Source organism: Carettochelys insculpta, chromosome 32 (genome assembly GCF_033958435.1).
Source record: "Carettochelys insculpta isolate YL-2023 chromosome 32, ASM3395843v1, whole genome shotgun sequence".
NCBI classification, from domain to species: Eukaryota; Metazoa; Chordata; order Testudines; family Carettochelyidae; genus Carettochelys; species Carettochelys insculpta.
The window spans coordinates 2831466-2850669 of NC_134168.1; the positions used below are offsets into that span (position 1 = coordinate 2831466).

Genomic DNA, 19204 nt, shown 5'->3' on the forward strand with positions numbered 1-19204 from the left:
CTGCATGCATGTGCAGAGTGCGGGAAAGCCTTCAGTTACCGCTCCGACCTGACCAGATGCTGGAGAACCCATGTGGGCGAGTGGCCATACGCATGCGGCGAGTGTGGAAAAGCCTTCTCTGACGGATTGGCCCTCATTCCACATCAGAGTCCATGTGGCAGTGCGGCCCTATGCCTGTAGCCAGTGTGGGAAATGCTTCCGCACCCACTCAGACCTCATTGTGCACCAGAGAACCCACACAGGCCAGTGACCGTACGCGTGCAGCGAGTGTGGGAAAAGCTTCAGGCAGTGCTCACACTGCATCAGACACCAGAGAACCCACACAGGCCAGCGGCCGTACGTATGCAGCAAGTGCGGGAAAAGCTTCAGGCAGTGCTCACACTGCATCAGACACCAGAGAACCCACACAGGCCAGCGGCCGTACACGTGCAGCGAGTGTGGGAAAAGCTTCAGGCAGTGCTCACACTGCATCAGACACCAGAGAACCCACACAGGCCAGCAGCCGTACGTATGCAGCGAGTGCGGGAAAAGCTTCAGGCAGTGCTCACACTGCATCAGACACCAGAGAACCCACACAGGCCAGCGGGTGTACATGTGGAGCGAGTGCAGGAAAAGCTTCAGGCAGTGCTCACACTGCATCAGACACCAGAGAACCCACACAGGCCAGCGGGTGTACATGTGGAGCGAGTGCAGGAAAAGCTTCAGGCAGTGCTCACACTGCATCAGACACCAGAGAACCCACACAGGCCAGCACCTGTACACGTGGAGCGAGTGCGGGAAAAGCTTCAGGCGGTGCTCACCCTGCATCAGACACCAGAGAACCCACACAGGCCAGCGGCCGTACGTGTGCAGCGAGTGCGGGAAAAGCTTCAGGCAGTGTTCACACTGCATCTGACACCAGAGAACCCACATGCGCCAGCCTCTATATGACTTCATGGTACCCCCACATCTTGAATGCTGCCTGCAGATGTGGCTCTCTCATCTCACAGATCTTGGCACTGGAAAAAGTTCACAAAATGTGATTTGGATTTGGAGGGGGTGCAATAGGAGGGGAGATTAATAAGACTAGGACTTTTCAGCTTGGACAAGAGACAACTAAGGCGGATAGGATGGACAGCTATAAAGTCATGAAAAGTGTGGTGAAAGTGAATAAAGTGTTATTTACTTCTCATTATACAGGAACTAGGAGCCTCCCCACCCGCAGCCAGAGTGCTGTACCCCCTCCACCTCCCATTTCCTGACCAGCTGAATCCCTCCAGCACCTGCAGTTCCCTGCCTGCCCTTAGGCTGAGCAAGGGGTCCTGGCTCTGCCTGGTGCCTCCTGAGTCTTAGTGCGCTGGGCAGCCCTGGACTCTTTCCACACAGCATGTCAATGCTGCAAGGCATGGGCTGAGCTGCAAGGGCTGCTCCCCCGATACACATCATGCAGCCAATTTCCTCTAGTCATTTGTGGGGTCAAATTGACCTGTCACTGGGCTGTAGGAAAAACCCTCCATTTCTTCCCCCGCAGGGCTCCTTGCTGCTTCTTCCCACATCAGGGGCACTTTGCCTGTGGGGTGTGCCACTGGGAGCAGTTATAATGTCTGTCTGCCCTTGCCTTTGTTGCCTTGTCACAAGTTGCTGCTTTAGTCCTCCCCCACTGCAGCTGCGGGGCACCAGGGTATTTACCTAGTTTTACAACAGGCCACATAACAAAATACTAGAGAGGTGGCTGTGTTAGTCTGTATCTTCACAAAACAAAAAAGCAGTGCTGTAACGACTTACAATATAAACAATATAATTTATTAGGTGATGAGTTTTCATGGGACTCACTTCTGATCTGGAGAATCCTGCAGAGTCAGTATAATCTAAAAGTTCATTCAAACAGTGACTTGTTTCTGTTGCTTCATATGCCTTATGCTGAAATGTAAGTACAGTAATTCTGTTCCAATTCAGAAAGGTTGAATGGCACTTGTTTCAAGACCTCAGATTACTTTAGGACCATGTTTCTCAGCCGGTGGTGCATGTATCCTTAGGGGTACAGGGGAGAAGTCTGGGGGAACTTACTATTTTTTTTTTGAAAAAGGGGTACTTTAATAAAAGGATCAGAGAAGTAGCCATGTTAGTCTGTATCTGCAAAAACAATGAGAAGTCCTATGGCACCTTATAGGCAAGCAAATTTATTGGAGCATAAGCATTCCTGGGCTAATGATGTGGACATACATGTATCATAGAGTTTGAAGGGGACTCAGGTCATCAGGTCCAGTCCCCTGCCCTCTTGGCAGGACCAAGCACCATCCCTTTTTTAAAATCTATTTACCCCAGATTCCTAAATGGCCCCCCAAGGATTGAACTCATCAGCCTGCATTTAGCAGGCCAATGCTCAAACCACTGAGCTCTACCTCTCCAGGAATGGTGTACTGTGAGCAGTAATGGGGAAGGGTGGAGCTGTGGTTGGCCTAAGGGGTATTGCCCACAGCAGAATGTGAGCGTGACTGAGAGGATGTTGTACTAGGGAGCTAACACCCTGCTGGCACAGCCAAGACTCCCTCCTGCTGGAGGTAGGTGGCAGTGAGGTAACTCAGGGCCTTGGTGCCCTAAATAGCATCCCAGCTCCTAGCTCTGATTACAAGTCCACAGCTGGGAGCCCCTCTGCCGGATTCCGGGGTGGAAGCTCTTGGCAAACACCTGGCTCCCCACAAAAGAGGCTGATTCCTCCCTGAGGCTAGGGGGTAGCACAGTGACACAGGTTCACTTCCCTCCTTTGCTGCAGTGGGAGAAAGGTTGTGAACAGGGTCTCCCCCAGCTGTCAGGACAGTGCTGTGGGCCTTGGGTCATTGGGTTTTCCAGCGTGGGGCTCTCTAAGTGCCTCCCACCAAACCTGCTACACTGTAAACAAGACCTTGGGAAAGCAGACTGGTCCCTGCCAGGTGGGCTCCTCAACCACTGGGCTACCGAACCAATGTTCTTCAGGCCCCAGCTAAGGCCTTGGCTGGGCTGGGCACAGTGGGGTGTTAATGCAGGTCCCTGCCCAGCACAGAGCCTGCCAGGGAGCAGCTGCTGTTCAGTCACCCTGCGACCTGAAGGCATAAGTTGTTAGAGAAACTGCCTGGCCTAATCTGCATGGGAAAGACTAACAGCTCAGCCTGGGGCTACAAACAGCAAGCGCCCGAGGTTTTGTGCTGCAGATGCGTTTCCAGATCACAAAAGGACTTTGTGTTTGAATGTAAAACAGAAAACCAGACCCGTCGCATGTTGCTGCTCCTGGCTCAGAGGCTGAGGAAGGGCAGCAGTAGGAGGTCCATGACAGAGGAAACCCTCCCATTACAATACCTTACCCCCCAGACCAGAGGATGGAGACAGTGCGAAGTGGGAAAACTGGGGAAGATGCCTCCTGTCTGTGGCAATGGCTCACTCCTGGCCCAGGAGGTGGGCAGCAGAGAGAGGTAGCAAACTGGGCCGGGGTTGGTACCTCCGCGCTCTGCAGGCCAGGCCAGGCCAGGCCAGGCTGGGCAGCGGTGTGCCCTGGTCCCAAACCAGAGACTACAGGTCTCAGTCTGTGGTGTTACAGGAGGCTGGAACATGCCCGAGGGCCCCCACCCCCAGGCTGGTTAACCCGTTCCTGGCCACTGCCTGGCGGTGAGCTGCGCAGGGAGGGGGCAGACGCTCCACGATGGAGACACGTACGCGCAGGGGGCTGGTCTCTACCAGGGACGATAAAGGGGCGCTGGGCCCCTCCTGCAAGGGGAGCAGCGGCCGGACTGGCCCCCGGGTGACTCCTGTGCCGCGGTGACGTGAGCGCGGTGCCCGTGAGCGCCGCCGGGGGGTAGGGAGGGGACAGCCGGGCGCGGAGCCGCCTTGGTCAGCGCGATGGGCCCGTCCGGCCTCACGGTGAGACGCGGAGTCCGGGGCGGGCGGGGAGCCCGGGGCTGGGGCTGGGGCTCCCCTGTTGGGCTAAAGCGGCGGCTGCTGCCGGACCCTCTCCACGGGCACCGCCACCAGCCCGCCCGGATCCCCCCGCCCCTCCGTGTGCAGCGCCCCCAGCCCGGCAGGGTTTCCCCGTTCCCGTGTGCAGCGCCCCCAGACTGGCCGGTTCCCGCCAACCCCCGCCACGTGCAGCGCCCCCAGCCTGGCTCTGCATGTTTGGGTCTGGGGCAGGTTCGGTTGCAGTGGCACAGGAGGGCAGTGAGGTTTGGGGCAGGTTCGGTTGCAGTGGCACAGGAGGACAGTGAGGTTTGGGGCAGGTTCGGTTGCAGTGGCACAGGAGGGCAGTGAGGTTTGCGGCAGGTTCGGTTGCAGTGGCACAGGAGGGCAGTGGGGTTTGGGGCAGGTTCGGTTGCAGTGGCACAGGAGGACAGTGAGGCTTGGGGTAGGTTTGGTTGCAGTGGCACAGGAGGACAGTGAGGTTTGGGGCAGGTTCGGTTGCAGTGGCACAGGAGGACAGTGAGGTTTGGGGTAGGTTCGGTTGCAGTGGCACAGGAGGACAGTGAGGTTTGGGGCAGGTTCGGTTGCAGTGGCACAGGAGGACAGTGAGGTTTGGGGCAGGTTCGGTTGCAGTGGCACAGGAGGACAGTGGGGTTTGGGGCAGGTTCGGTTGCAGTGGCACAGGAGGACAGTGGGGTTTGGGGCAGGTTCGGTTGCAGTGGCACAGGAGGGCAGTGAGGTTTGCGGCAGGTTCGGTTGCAGTGGCACAGGAGGGCAGTGGGATTTGGGGCAGGTTTGGTTGCAGTGGCACAGGAGGGCAGTGGGGTTTGGGGCAGGTTCGGTTGCAGTGGCACAGGAGGGCAGTGGGGTTTGGGGCAGGTTCGGTTGCAGTGGCACGGGAGGACAGGGGGTTTGGGGTAGGTTCGGTTGCAGTGGCACAGGAGGACAGTGGGGTTTGGGGCAGGTTCGGTTGCAGTGGCACAGGAGGACAGTGGGGTTTGGGGCAGGTTCGGTTGCAGTGGCACAGGAGGGCAGTGAGGTTTGCGGCAGGTTCGGTTGCAGTGGCACAGGAGGGCAGTGGGATTTGGGGCAGGTTTGGTTGCAGTGGCACAGGAGGGCAGTGGGGTTTGGGGCAGGTTCGGTTGCAGTGGCACAGGAGGGCAGTGGGGTTTGGGGCAGGTTCGGTTGCAGTGGCATGGGAGGACAGGGGGTTTGGGGTAGGTTCGGTTGCAGTGGCACAGGAGGACAGTGGGGTTTGGGGCAGGTTCGGTTGCAGTGGCACAGGAGGACAGTGGGGTTTGGGGCAGGTTCGGTTGCAGTGGCACAGGAGGGCAGTGAGGTTTGCGGCAGGTTCGGTTGCAGTGGCACAGGAGGGCAGTGGGATTTGGGGCAGGTTTGGTTGCAGTGGCACAGGAGGGCAGTGGGGTTTGGGGCAGGTTCGGTTGCAGTGGCACAGGAGGACAGTGGGGTTTGGGGCAGGGTCGGTTGCAGTGGCACAGGAGGGCAGGGAGGTTTGCGGCAGGTTCGGTTGCAGTGGCACAGGAGGGCAGTGGGGTTTCGGGCAGGTTCGGTTGCAGTGGCACAGGAGGACAGTGGGGTTTGGGGCAGGTTCGGTTGCAGTGGCACAGGAGGGCAGTGGGGTTTGGGGCAGGTTCGGTTGCAGTGGCACAGGAGGGCAGTGGGGTTTGCGGCAGGTTCGGTTGCAGTGGCACAGGAGGGCAGTGGTGTTTGGGGCAGGTTCGGTTGCAGTGGTACAGGAGGACAGTGAGGATTGGGGTAGATTCAGTTGCAGTGGCACAGGAGGACAGTGCGGTTTGGGGCAGGTTCGGTTGCAGTGGCACAGGAGGACAGCGAGGTTTGCGGCAGGTTCGGTTGCAGTGGTACAGGAGGACAGTGAGGTTTGGGGCAGGTGCGGTTGCAGTGGCACAGAAGGGCAGTGGGGTTTGGGGCAGGTTCGGTTGCAGTGGCACGGGAGTACAGGGGGTTTGGGGTAGGTTCGGTTGAAGTGGCACGGGAGGACAGTGGGGTTTGGGGCAGGTTCGGTTGCAGTGGCACGGGAGGACAGGGGTTTGGGGTAGGTTTGGTTGCAGTGGCACAGGAGGACAGTGAGGTCTGGGGCAGGTTCGGTTGCAGTGGTACAGGAGGACAGTGAGGTTTGGGGCAGGTTCGGTTGCAGTGGCACAGGAGGGTAGTGGGGTTTGGGGCAGGTTCGGTTGCAGTGGCACGGGAGGACAGTGAGGTTTGGGGCAGGTTCGGTTGCAGTGGGACAGGAGGGCAGTGGGGTTTGCGGCACGTTTGGTTGCAGTGGCACCTTTGAAATCGAAATCTGGTGAAGTCATTGCTGACAAAGCCAAACAGATGGAGTGGTGGGTCAAGCACTACTCCGAGCTGTACTCACGCGAGAACGTTGTGGTTGACGCAGCCCTCGATGCCGTCGAGCTCCTACCAGTAATGGACGAACTGGATCAGGAACCGACTGTGGAGGAACTGAAGAGAGCCATCGACAGCATTGCAGCAGGAAAGGCCCCTGGCCAGGATGGTGTACCACCAGAGGTAATCAAGTGTGCCGCAGACACACTCCTGGAACCCCTACATAAGCTACTGTGCCTGTGCTGGAAAGAGGGTGAGGTTCCACAGGATATGCGCGACGCTAACATTGTAACGTTGTATAAGAACAAAGGAGACAGAAGCGACTGCAACAACTACCGTGGAATCTCCCTCCTAAGCGTCACTGGTAAACTGTTCGCTCGCATCATCCTTGGCAGACTCCAGAAGATTGCTGAGAGGGTGTACCCCGAATCACAGTGCGGATTTCACGCAGAGAGGTCTACCGTTGACATGGTCTTCTCTCTAAGGCAGCTGCAGGAGAAGTGCAGGGAGCAGAGGAAGCCACTCTGCATAGCCTTGATCGACCTGACCAAGGCCTTTGACTTGGTCAGCAGGGATGGTCTGTTCAAACTGCTCCACAAGATAGGCTGTCCTCCACGGTTACTCAAGATGATCCAGTTGTTCCACGAAGACATGAGAGGAACCATCCAATATGACGGCACATTATCGGATGCTTTCAGAATCAGGGGCGGCATCAAACAAGGATGCGTGCTTGCTCCGACATTGTTTGGGATCTTCTTCGCACTCCTCCTGAAGTATGCCTTTGGATCTTCAACAGAGGGCATCTTGCTGCACACAAGATCTGATGGGAAACTGTTTAATCTTGCAAGGCTGAAAGTTAAGCCTAAGGTGTGGGAAGTCCTCATCAGAGACATGCTGTTCGCAGACGATGCTGCTGTAGTGTCTCAGACAGAAAACCAGCTTCAAAAACTGCTGGATCAGTTCTCCAAAGCGTGCAAGGATTTTGGGCTTACCATCAGCCTAAAGAAGACAAATGTACTCGGTCAGGATGTTGCTGAATCCCCATCAATCAGGATTGACAACTATACGCTAGAGGTTGTCCACGAGTTCGTTTACCTCGGGTCCACCATCACTGACACCCTGTCGTTGGACACTGAGCTAAATAGGAGGATTGGAAAAGTGGCCACAATTCTGTCCAGACTCAGCAAGAGAGTGTGGAATAACAAGAAGCTGTACACTCACACCAAAATGCAAGTCAACAGAGCCTGCATCCTCAGCAGCCTCCTTTATGGCAGCGAGACTTGGACCCTGTATACCCGCCAGGAAAAGAGGCTGAACGTCTTCCACTTGCGCTGCCTCAGGCGCATCCTTGGAATATCATGGAAGGACAGAGTGACCAACACCGCCGTCCTCAAGCAAGCTGGAATCCCAACCATGCACACCCTCCTCAGGCAGCGTCGACTCCGCTGGCTTGGCCACGTCCACAGGATGAGTGATGGAAGGATTCCAAAAGACATCCTGTATGGTGAGCTAGCCTCTGGCAAAAGACCTCCCAGACGCCCCCAGTTGCCCTACAAACATGTTTGCAAGAGAGACCTCAGAGAGGTAGACATCGAGCTGGACAACTGGGAAGAACTAGCAGACGACTGCAGCAGATGGAGGCAGGGGTTACACAAGGGCCTTCAGAAGGGCGAGATGAAGATCAGACAGCTAGCAGAGGAGAAGCGAGTGCACAGAAAGCACAATAAGGACTTGCCAGACACCCACCACATCTGCAAGAGACGCAGCAAGGACTGTCACTCTCGTGTGGGTCTTCATAGTCACAGTAGACGCTGTAAATGAAGTCCTCAAATGAAACTATAAGGGGCGCGATCCATAGTGTATGCAGACTGAAGGATGCCTACTACTATTGGTTGCAGTGGCACAGGAGGACAGTGGGGTTTGCAACAGGTTTGGTTGCAGTGGCACAGGAGGGCAGTGGGGTCTGGGGTAGGTTTGATTTCAGTGGCACGGAAGGACAGTGAGGTTTGGGGCAGGTTCGGTTGCAGTGGCACAGGAGGGCAGTGGGGTCTGGGGTAGGTTTGATTTCAGTGGCACGGAAGGACAGTGAGGTTTGGGGCAGGTTCGGTTGCAGTGGCACAGGAGGACAGTGGAGTTTGGGGCAGGTTTGGTTGCAGTGGCACAGGAGGACAGTGGAGTTTGGGGCAGGTTTGGTTGCAGTGGCACAGGAGGACAGTGGGGTTTGGGGCAGGTTCGGTTGCAGTGGCACAGGAGGACAGTGGAGTTTGGGGCAGGTTTGGTTGCAGTGGCACAGGAGGACAGTGGAGTTTGGGGCAGGTTTGGTTGCAGTGGCACAGGAGGACAGTGGGGTTTGGGGCAGGTGTGGTTGCAGTGGCACAGGAGGACAGTGGGGTTTGGGGCAGGTTTGGTTGCAGTGGCACAGGAGGGCAGTGGGGTCTGGGGCAGGTTTGGTTGCAGTGGCACAGGAGGACAGTGGAGTTTGGGGCAGGTTTGGTTGCAGTGGCACAGGAGGACAGTGGGGTTTGGGGCAGGTGTGGTTGCAGTGGCACAGGAGGACAGTGGGGTTTGGGGCAGGTGTGGTTGCAGTGGCACAGGAGGACAGTGGGGTTTGGGGCAGGTGTGGTTGCAGTGGCACAGGAGGACAGTGGGGTTTGGGGCAGGTTTGGTTGCAGTGGCACAGGAGGACAGTGGGGTTTGGGGCAGGTGCGGTTGCAGTGGCACAGGAGGACAGTGGGGTCTGGGGCAGGTGTGGTTGCAGTGGCACAGGAGGACAGTGGGGTTTGGGGCAGGTTTGGTTGCAGTGGCACAGGAGGACAGTGGGGTTTGGGGCAGGTGTGGTTGCAGTGGCACGGGAGGACAGTGGGGTCTGGGGCAGGTGTGGTTGCAGTGGCACAGGAGGGCAGTGGGGTTTGGGGCAGCTTCGGTTGCGGTGGCATGGAAGGACAGTGGGGTTTGGGGTAGGTTCGGTTGTGTTGGCATGGAAGGACAGTGAGGTTTGGGGAGGTTTGGTTGCTGTAGCACAGGAGGACAGTGGGGTTTGGGGCAGGTTCGGTTGCAGTGGCACAGGAGGACAGTGGAGTTTGGGGCAGGTTTGGTTGCAGTGGCACAGGAGGACAGTGGAGTTTGGGGCAGGTTTGGTTGCAGTGGCACAGGAGGACAGTGGGGTTTGGGGCAGGTGTGGTTGCAGTGGCACAGGAGGACAGTGGGGTTTGGGGCAGGTTTGGTTGCAGTGGCACAGGAGGGCAGTGGGGTCTGGGGCAGGTTTGGTTGCAGTGGCACAGGAGGACAGTGGAGTTTGGGGCAGGTTTGGTTGCAGTGGCACAGGAGGACAGTGGGGTTTGGGGCAGGTGTGGTTGCAGTGGCACAGGAGGACAGTGGGGTTTGGGGCAGGTGTGGTTGCAGTGGCACAGGAGGACAGTGGGGTTTGGGGCAGGTGTGGTTGCAGTGGCACAGGAGGACAGTGGGGTTTGGGGCAGGTTTGGTTGCAGTGGCACAGGAGGACAGTGGGGTTTGGGGCAGGTGTGGTTGCAGTGGCACAGAAGGACAGTGGGGTTTGGGGCAGGTGTGGTTGCAGTGGCACAGGAGGACAGTGGGGTTTGGGGCAGGTGTGGTTGCAGTGGCACAGGAGGACAGTGGGGTTTGGGGCAGGTTTGGTTGCAGTGGCACAGGAGGACAGTGGGGTTTGGGGCAGGTGTGGTTGCAGTGGCACGGGAGGACAGTGGGGTCTGGGGCAGGTGTGGTTGCAGTGGCACAGGAGGGCAGTGGGGTTTGGGGCAGGTTCGGTTGTGGTGGCATGGAAGGACAGTGAGGTTTGGGGAGGTTTGGTTGCCGTAGCACAGAGGACAGTGGGGTTTGGGGCAGGTTTGGATGCAGTGACGCATGAGAACAGTGAGGTTTGGGGCGGGTTTGGTTGCCGTGGTGCAGGAGGACAGTGGGGTTTGGGGCAGGTGTGGTTGCAGTGGCACGGGAGGACAGTGGGGTCTGGGGCAGGTGTGGTTGCAGTGGCACAGGAGGGCAGTGGGGTTTGGGGCAGGTTCGGTTGCGGTGGCATGGAAGGACAGTGGGGTTTGGGGTAGGTTCGGTTGTGGTGGCATGGAAGGACAGTGAGGTTTGGGGAGGTTTGGTTGCCGTAGCACAGGAGGACAGTGGGGTTTGGGGCAGGTTTGGATGCAGTGACGCATGAGAACAGTGAGGTTTGGGGCGGGTTTGGTTGCCGTGGTGCAGGAGGACAGTGGGATTTGGGGTAGGTTTGGTTGCAGTGGCACTGGAGGACGTTGGGGTTTCGGGAGGTTGGGTTGCAGTGACGCATGAGAACAGTGAGGTTTGGGGCAGGTTTGTTTGCAGTGGCGTGGGAGCACAGTGGGGTTTGGGGCAGGTTTGGTTGTAGTGGCACAGGAGGACTGTGAGGTTTGGGGCAGGTTCTTTTGCAGTGTCACAGGAGGGCAGTGGGGTTTGGGGCTGGTTCAGTTGCAGTGGCACGGAATGCCAGTGAGGTTTGGGGAGGTTCAGTTGCAGTGTCACAGGAAGACGGGGGTTTGGAGCAGGTTCAGTTGTAGTGACAAGGGACAGATTCAATTTCTGTGTCATGTGTTTTTGGTTCAAGACAGTGCAAAATGTCTCAGTTCCCAGGTGGTGCCCCAGAAATAGGTGAGTGGTGGGAGTGGGCTCTGTGGCTTGTTTCAGTGGGGAACTGAATTGTGTATGGGGCCTGGGGGGCGTGTGGCACTTAAAGGGAGGCGCTTCCCTGGGGCTGTAGATGGTGGGAGGGGCTTTAGCTCACGGGGAGAAGAGATGGGCAACTCTTATCTTTCCTCTTGAACTCTGAGTAACTGAAGTTCAGGGATCAAGGAGCCCAGGCTGTCCCCTGTCCCCGTCCTTCCATGGGTGCTCCCTTCCTTCTCCTGCTGCAGGGGTGGTTGTGTTCTACAAGAAGAGTGAGATCAGAGCAGATTTGTTTTTATTTTCCCCAGCTTAGCGCAGATTCACTGAGTGAGAGTCCGGCTCTTGTTCAGTCCGCAATGCTGGTTCTCTGAGTCTGGGTGAGGGCTGGTGTGGGTCCAGCTGGACAAATGGACTCCCCATCTGCTGAACTGTCCCTGGGGCTTCTGGGGCAGCCCATGGAGGCTCCGTCATAAAGGAGGGACAGCGGGGGGCTTTGTTGCAAAGGCAGAGGAGGCTGGCGTCCATCTGTCTGTCTCTTCTCATGGCATTGGAGCCCAGTGCGTTGAGCTTCCTGCACCATGATCTGGGAGCCTAGAGTGAGCAGCTGCTGGTCCCCCAGGTGGGTCTGTGCCAGGGAGAGACATTTGGTAAAGCTCCCTCTGTGCCCATTCCACAGTACCTGGAACCAGCCCGCGGGGGCAGTCCTGGGCTCTGCTGCCATTGGCCCTGAGCCAGAACCCCCAGGTGCTAGAGCGAGAAATGGGGAAAAGGTTGGGTTGGGCAGCAAAGGGAAATGGCTGCAAACATGGCCCCTTTCAGAGCCTAGCTTTTGAGTCTGTGCCAGTGTGTGGGGGCTGGGGGTCCCCATGTCTGCACGTCCCAGACCTCCTGCTGTCAGGGGCAGCCAGGCTGGAGAGCAAACACCCCTGGGAACAGCAGGCACCAGTTCTCCCAGGCAGTGGGAAGGAGGAAGGAGACAGAAAGTAAAAGGGTGAGGCTGAAAGAGACTGCAGGAGTGAGACAGGGAGAGAGGATCCCAGTTCCCAACCCAGCCCAGAGTCAGTCAATGCAGCAGCCTAGGGCTGACGGACGTTCCTGGGACAAGGTGAGTAGTACAAAGAGGAAAAGCCGGGACTTGCACTGCTGGAGGAATCTGCTGCCCTGGGGGTGGTGTCAGGGAAAGCCCTCAAAGAGGCTTCTTGGATCCTGCTTTTTTCCAGTGTGTGGCTCAGACTGTGTTCGTGGGAGGGGCTACAAGTGCCTGCTGAGGGGAGCCCCGGAGGAGGGGGCTGTGCTGTGCTGTAGTAACATCACGGAGGCTTCTGGTAGAGTGCAGCACATCTGTCCGCAGGGAGAGAGCGGGGATGGGGGTGGGATCCGGATCCGGGTGTGAAATGGACTAACTACCCTTGAGAAACTTCTGTAATCATCCCTCTCACCCTGACAGGCTGTAGACCAGTGGAGCGGTTTCGCTCCAGCTCACCCTGTCCTCCAGGAGACAGGCTGTGGTGGAGCATGCTTAGGTAGGGGATTTTTGGGGAGCTGCGTGGAAGGATGGGGGGGGAGTGTCTGGCAGGGGAGGGGGCTCGAAATGCCGAGGGTGAAGCAGGGAGGAGACAGCATCTGACAAGCCTGCTGGGACTCAGCCTCTGGCCTGCTTTTCTGAAAGGCCCGTGGAGGTGGGGAAGAATGTTCTCCCCTTTCTGGAAGAGGAAGTGCACCCTGGGCTGGGGTGGGAAAACTGACCACATTTTCAGCACTGGAGCCAGAGGCCACTGTCAGCAGTGACCATGAAACATGAAGGTGCTGGGATTCCTGTCCCTGTGCCAAGCATCACTGTGCAGATCAGTGTTTGGCTAGCAGGTGTGTGGCCAAGCAGAAGACCCTGCCCTCCTCCATCTGCTGGCAGCGCTCCAGGCTCCTGGGAGTGGGCTGGGGCTGGGGTTCTGGTTCTCCAGCATTACTCAGTCATGAACAGTGGGGTGTGGCTGGGGCAGGGGCACTGAGTGGGGCACCTGTTGTTTCAGGTGCCAGTGACCTTTGAAGAGGTGGCCGTGTACTTCACTGAGGGACAGGGCTCTGCTGGACCCTGCTCAGACAGCCCTGTACAGCGTCATCATGCAGGAGACCCGGGAGACTGTGACCTCGCTGGGTAAGGAGTCCTGACCTCTCTGCTGTTGAAGCAAAGGTGCTTGCGTTTCTTCACCTGGTCAGGGTCCTCCCTGGTCGGTTAGATTAAAGGGAAGGGGAGTGGGTCACATACTCCACAGTTTTGGTCAGCAGACCCTTTCATCACCCTGCGCTCTTCAGGGGACCAGGAGCCTGACACTAAATGGACATTCTAATTCATCCCCATCACCCCAACTTTCAAGAGGCCAGAAGCTGGGTCTTAGCCTGTGTGTGGTATCTTGGCCTTTTAATGGCTAAGATCAAGTGTGTGAACAGTCTTTCGCAAGGCGACACGGCTGAAGGGCATGCGTTTGGGACGGTCATCCCTTGGCAGGATGTGGAACTCGTACCGGTGAGCTTGTTCTTCCATGGAGGGTGAAAGCCTGGCTCTGCCTGGATGCTCCACAGACATTTCTCAATTAATATCTCATTGATGCATCAGTCAACTTCCTTCCTGGGACCAGCTCCACCCACGGGGCAGACTGTAGGTTCTGCAGGCTTGGGACTGGGCAGGAATGTAACACCAGAGCTGTGTGTGTCAGCAGGTCCCCTAGAGCACCCAGATCCTAAAAACTGCTAATGAGCATGTGGAAGTGGATGTTTGCCAGGTGCGATGCGGGGCACATCATGTCCCTCCTCGTTTGGCCCCGGCTTCTCTCTCAGTGAAGGAGGGGCCCTTCCGTCTGGTGTCACACCCATGCTCCTCATTCATCATCAGTTTCTCATCAGCCATTTCCATCTGTATATAGACTTTGCAACTGTTTGGCCAACCACAGGCCTGGCCAGCAACCCACTGGGAGACTCACATTATGTAGAGATGAGGAATATGGGAGTTATGGGGCATTCTCCTGAGATACAGTCTATCACAACCCCAGTCCCATGTAGGTGACGTCTGAGAAGGCTTTTCCATTCCCCAAACCTGCCCTGATCGCCCAGCTGGAGGGAGGGGAAGAGCCATGGGTCGCACATCTCTATGCCTCCAAGGAAAGGAAGGTCCTGAGAGGTACCTGCACAGGTGAGGGTTGGAGAAACTGACACAGAAGCCATATGGTGAATGAAGAAAAAAACAGGAACTCCCAAAAATGTGCTGTGAGCAACAGCCAGCAGTTCCACCCCATCTCACCCAGGTCAGGGCTGCAGTCAGCAAGTGTCCTAGCAACAAGGCAAATATCAGTCACATCTGCCCACCCATCCAGGATTGTCAGGAATATCCTCCCTCACTGTGTTCCCTGCTAGTGTTTGGTTGGGATGAGAGGCAGTATCCAATTTCTCTGTCTCCCCAACAGTGATTGTGTTGTGTTTTTCCTCTTTGCTGTTCCCATCTGTCCTTTCTCCCCAGCACAGACAATGACTCCTGCTTGGATTCTCTCCCTCTTCCAGCAGGTGGCAAGACAGTGAGTGAGAACAAGCAGGAGAATCCACACCAAGAAGCTCCAGGGAAAGTGGAGATGTTCCTGACGAAAGCTGAAGAGAATTTTTCCCAGTGTGTAGAACAGGGGAAAGCCTGGGGACGTCAGCACAGGTCAGAGAGGGAGCTGGAAAACCATCCAAGGAAGAAAGTGGACAAATTCATTCAGTATGGCGCAGGATGCACAAATCCCAAGGAAACCACAGCCCAGCAGACAAATCCCAAGGAAGAGAAACCCTACATATGCCTTGACTGTGGGAAAAGATTCAGTTTGAGCACAAACCTTATAACACATTGGAGAACCCACACAGGAGAGAAATCCTATAAATGCCTCGAGTGTGGGAAAAGCTTCAGTGAGAAGTCGTACTTCATTACGCACCAGAGAGTCCACACAGGTGAGAGACCCTATAAGTGCCTTGAATGTGAAAAAAGCTTCAGTCAGAAGTCATACCTTATCACACACCAACGCTTGCACACCGGAGAGAGGCCCTATATGTGCCATGAGTGTGGGAAGAGTTTTAGTGAAAGTACCTCTCTGATTAAACATGGGCGAACCCACACTGGAGAGAGACCCTATAAATGCCTTGAGTGTGGGAAAAGCTTTATTGAAAACTCTTCCCTTACCAAGCATGGGAGAGTCCACACAGGAGAAAGACCTTATAAGTGCCTGGAGTGTGGGAAAAGATTCAGTCTGAAGTCAGCCCTTAATACCCACCGAAGAACACACACAGGAGAGAAACCATATAAATGCCTGGACTGTGGGAAAAGTTTTGCTCACAATTCAGGTTTTAGTGCACATCAAAGAATCCATACAGCAGAGAAGCCCTACATGTGCTTGGACTGTGGGAAACACTTCAGCCACATATCAAACCTTACCAGGCATCAGAGAATTCACACAGCAGAGAAGCCCTACATGTGCTTGGATTGTGGGAAAAACTTCAGCCACAAGTCAAACCTTACTAGACACCAGAGAATCCATGCAAGAGAAAGCCAGTGTTAATACTTGGACTGTTGAAAATACTCATGTGATGGTTTGGGAGCCTCCTGGATGCCACCTGGTTTGCTGAGGTGCCACTGAGTCAGCCTCTTCTGCCAGCCTGGGCCCCCTTTTACCTTTTCTTGCTGGGCCAGATTCCCAAGCCATTTTTTAGCCAAGCACACACTCAGCTGCAAAATGATGGACACAAGTCAGCTCTTGGAGGACTCAGCCGAAGGGACTTGTCCCAGCACTTGGGTGTTCACCACTTACCAGCCCCTAGTTCCCTGAGATTTGCCTCTCCCTCAGTGTGAAGGAAGGTATGCACAGCTTCCTGACTCCCTTGCTCCATTAGAAATTACATAAACTGGGTTGTATTGTAAATCAGAGATAAGGTTATTAACTACAGAACTTGTATTTTAAGTAGTCAAAAAGGTAGCAGGCAGACCAAAGCAAGTTACTAAAAATATAATACAAAGTATGCTAATTAAGCTAGATTCACTAAAGAAACTGGTTATGAATAATAATTCCTCATCCTCAATGTTGTTTTACGGCAGAGTCTTCCACAGGCCCGAGGTGTCTCTTGTAGCCTGGGTCTAACAGTTCTCTCTCTCCCCACACCCTTTCAGTTACAGTCCTTTTGTTCCCAGTTGTTTTCAAGTATCAGCTTGGGTGTGGAGGCAAAGGTGAAGCAAGCTGAAAACAATCATTGTCAATCTGTTGTCCCCCCGTCCCCTGCCTTATACACTCATCTCTTGCTATACGAGCACTATTGGCCCCCAAATTTCTGCTAATAGGCGAAAACTCATGAGAACGACACTAAATTCCCATTAAAATACATGTAGGAGTCTCTGATTCATTCCAGGAGGTTGTAACTTGATACAAACCAGTTGAGTTTAGGTACTTTTCTGATGTATTTGAATAGTTTGGCACCAGAAATAGGATGCAGTGTCTGTATGTAAAGCAGGGATTCCCAACCTATGAGTCGGGACCCAAACATGGGTCCCATTAGATTTGTTAAGGGTTACCCGGGGTTCTATGTGCTTCCATCTTGGTTCATGGTGTTTTTCAGGGTCCCTTGTTTTCTGCTCACCTGTCCATATCTGAAAGAATTGCTCCCACCATGCTTTTCATTGCTCTCCTAGCTGTCATAACACATTGCAAATGGCTCAGCAGTTAATCATGAAGTTACCTGACACACTGTCTGACATAGCATGGAAAAGCATTATATGACTTTTGGAACCTGAACACTGAACCACTGCTTTTGGGCTCAGAAACTAGCACTGGGTGGTGGGATTGCATCACTGCACAGGTCTGGGATGATGAGCAATAGCTGCAGAGCTTCAGATGGGGGAAAGGCACCTTCCTGAAATTGTGCAGAGCTTGTTCTAGCCCTGTGGCACAAGGACACCACACTAAGAGCTGGCTTCTCAGTGGAGAAGTGCATGGTGATTGCAGCGTCCTAGAAGGCAACTCCAGACTGCTGCTAGTTGGTCATGAATCAGATTGTAATGGGGAAGTCTACCACTGCGATTGTATTAATGCAAGTTTACAGGGCCATTAATTAGCTCTTGCAGCCTAGGACCTTGACTCTTGGTAAAGTGCTGAAATAGTGGATAGGTTTGCAGAAATGGGGCTTCCTAACTGCAGAGGCGTGGTGGTTAGCACGCATATTACAACTGTGGCCCAGGGCCGTCTTGCAGCAAAGAACATCGATAGGAAGGGGTGCTTCTCCATGGTGTTGGAGGTGATTTTGGACCACTGTGGGCATTTCACTGACATCAACGTGGGATGGTCTGGGAATGGGCATGTTACCAGTACCTTCAGGAACATTGGCCTGTACAGAAGGCTGCAAATGGGGATTTTCTTTTCAGACCAGCCGATTAACATAGGATATGGTGGAATGCTCACAGTAACCCCAAATACCTCTTACTCCCATGGCTCATGAAGCCTTGCATGTGTAACCCAGATAACAGTAAGGAGCAGTCCAGTAATAGGTGAAGTAGGTGTATGACTACTCTGGAATGTGCATTTTCAGATTAAAGGCAGGCTGTCAATGCCTTTGTGGAAGGTTAGACCTCAGTGAAGAGAATATTTCTGTGGTCATAGGCACGTGTTGCATGTTGCACAATGTTTGTGAAGGTAAGTTTGCTCCAGGCACACTGACTCAGACTTCCTGGCTGCTGATTTTGAGCAGCTGGATACCAGGGATAGCAAAGGGCACGGTGGGACAACTGGAATCAGGAAGGACTTTGAGGCAAAACTTTGAAGATAAGAATTAGGAATGTACGTTGCTGTGCTTGGGGCCATTGTTCCCTCTAATTTGTTTTGTCTGTGCAGATTGACTTTTGTTGTGGGCACTTATGTGGAGGTGACTTCACATGGTGAGGATGAGACCAAGGAGTCACGGTGCAGAGGGGGCTCAGGGCTGAGGCAGAGGGTTGGGGTGTGGGTGAGGGCTCTGGCTAAGATGGTGGGCTCTTGAATGGGGCCAGGGATGAGGGATTTGGGGTGCAGGCTGCCTCAGGGAGGCAGAACTAAACCCAGCCTTTTCTCACCACAGCCTAGACAAAAGAATGACTTTCTGCCTGCCTGAATGTGTTTCTAAAGTAAAGTCAGCAATGAGGCCAGAGACAATGAGATTACGTTGATGTATATGGCAAACAAAGCTGCCAGGAAAATAAGTGGTTGTTCGTCCCACACGCTCAACACTCACAACGGAGGATGGAGGCTGCAGCTCCAAGGAATCTTCCTGATGCCTGTGGCACCTCTGGGTGTACAGCAGTACAGTGGCACAACTCTTCTAGTGCAGGTGCCCCCCGATGTGCGCCTGCTGTAGATGCTCTGTGCTGAAGGGCAAGAGCTTGCTGTTAGGCATTGTAAAACCATCTCCGGCAATGGCTGAAATTATGACCGTGGGAAAGGTTCTCCCACTGACAGGGCTATGCAGGCTAGCGCTTACATCACTGAGATGGGTGCTTTGTGCAGAACCCCTGTTCTGCGGCATTTCAGCATAAAGCTCTGGTAACTTTACTCCAGGCAAGGTGGTGTCAGGACACAAAGCAAGGGAGGCAGTCTCCCAACTGGGAGATGGCTGGCACAAAACAGGACAAGGCAAGGGTGCCGTCACTTAAAGGTAAACGTCACTTAATCTTGAACATTCACGCATGTGCACAACAGATTAGTGAAAACTGAGACCCTCAATAATTCCCAGATCAAGCGTGGCTCTCACGTGGCACAGCAGCAGTCTGCCTATGGCCACTCTTCTGTCTGCCAGTGAGGGCCACAAGATGTGTCCAGAGGGAAAGTCCCTGAAGAGTCCAGCTACTGCAAAGTTCCTTCCCTTCTGGATGCACTAGTATTACCGCAACGTGTCATTCAATGAACAAGTGTTAAGAAAGCGATCCAGAGGTTAAGCAGCAGGTTTCCTTCTTTCACCAGTTCGCCAGAGGGGTTTGAATTTTCAGAGTCTGCATGCCTGTAGGTCAGGGGTGAGGAATTATTTTCAGGTTGGGGGGCCTCACTGATGGGGTCCCCAACTGAAAAACAACAGAAAGGAGACATTCCTCTCATTCCACTTGTGTGCCAGCCCCAGGGCCTGGGGGGAAGAGCTGGAACATTCCTAGGCTCTGGACTTGGTGTGCAGGGGGAATGGGGGTTCAGTGTGGGAGGGGCTGCTGGGAAGTGGGCTTGGGTGTGGAGTCTGGGAAGAAAGG

At 54.8% G+C, this 19204-nt stretch overlaps 1 protein-coding gene across 1 annotated transcript in view; it reads left to right on the top strand.

Annotated features, from left to right (window-relative positions):
• The window catches only part of LOC142004534 (uncharacterized), a 194983-nt gene that overhangs the window by 156478 nt on the left and 19301 nt on the right, over positions 1–19204 (top strand). Inside the window, 2 exon segments of the mRNA XM_074982177.1 lie at positions 162–873; positions 14783–15522. Of these exon segments, the coding sequence (XP_074838278.1) occupies positions 162–873; positions 14783–15522 (1452 nt within the window).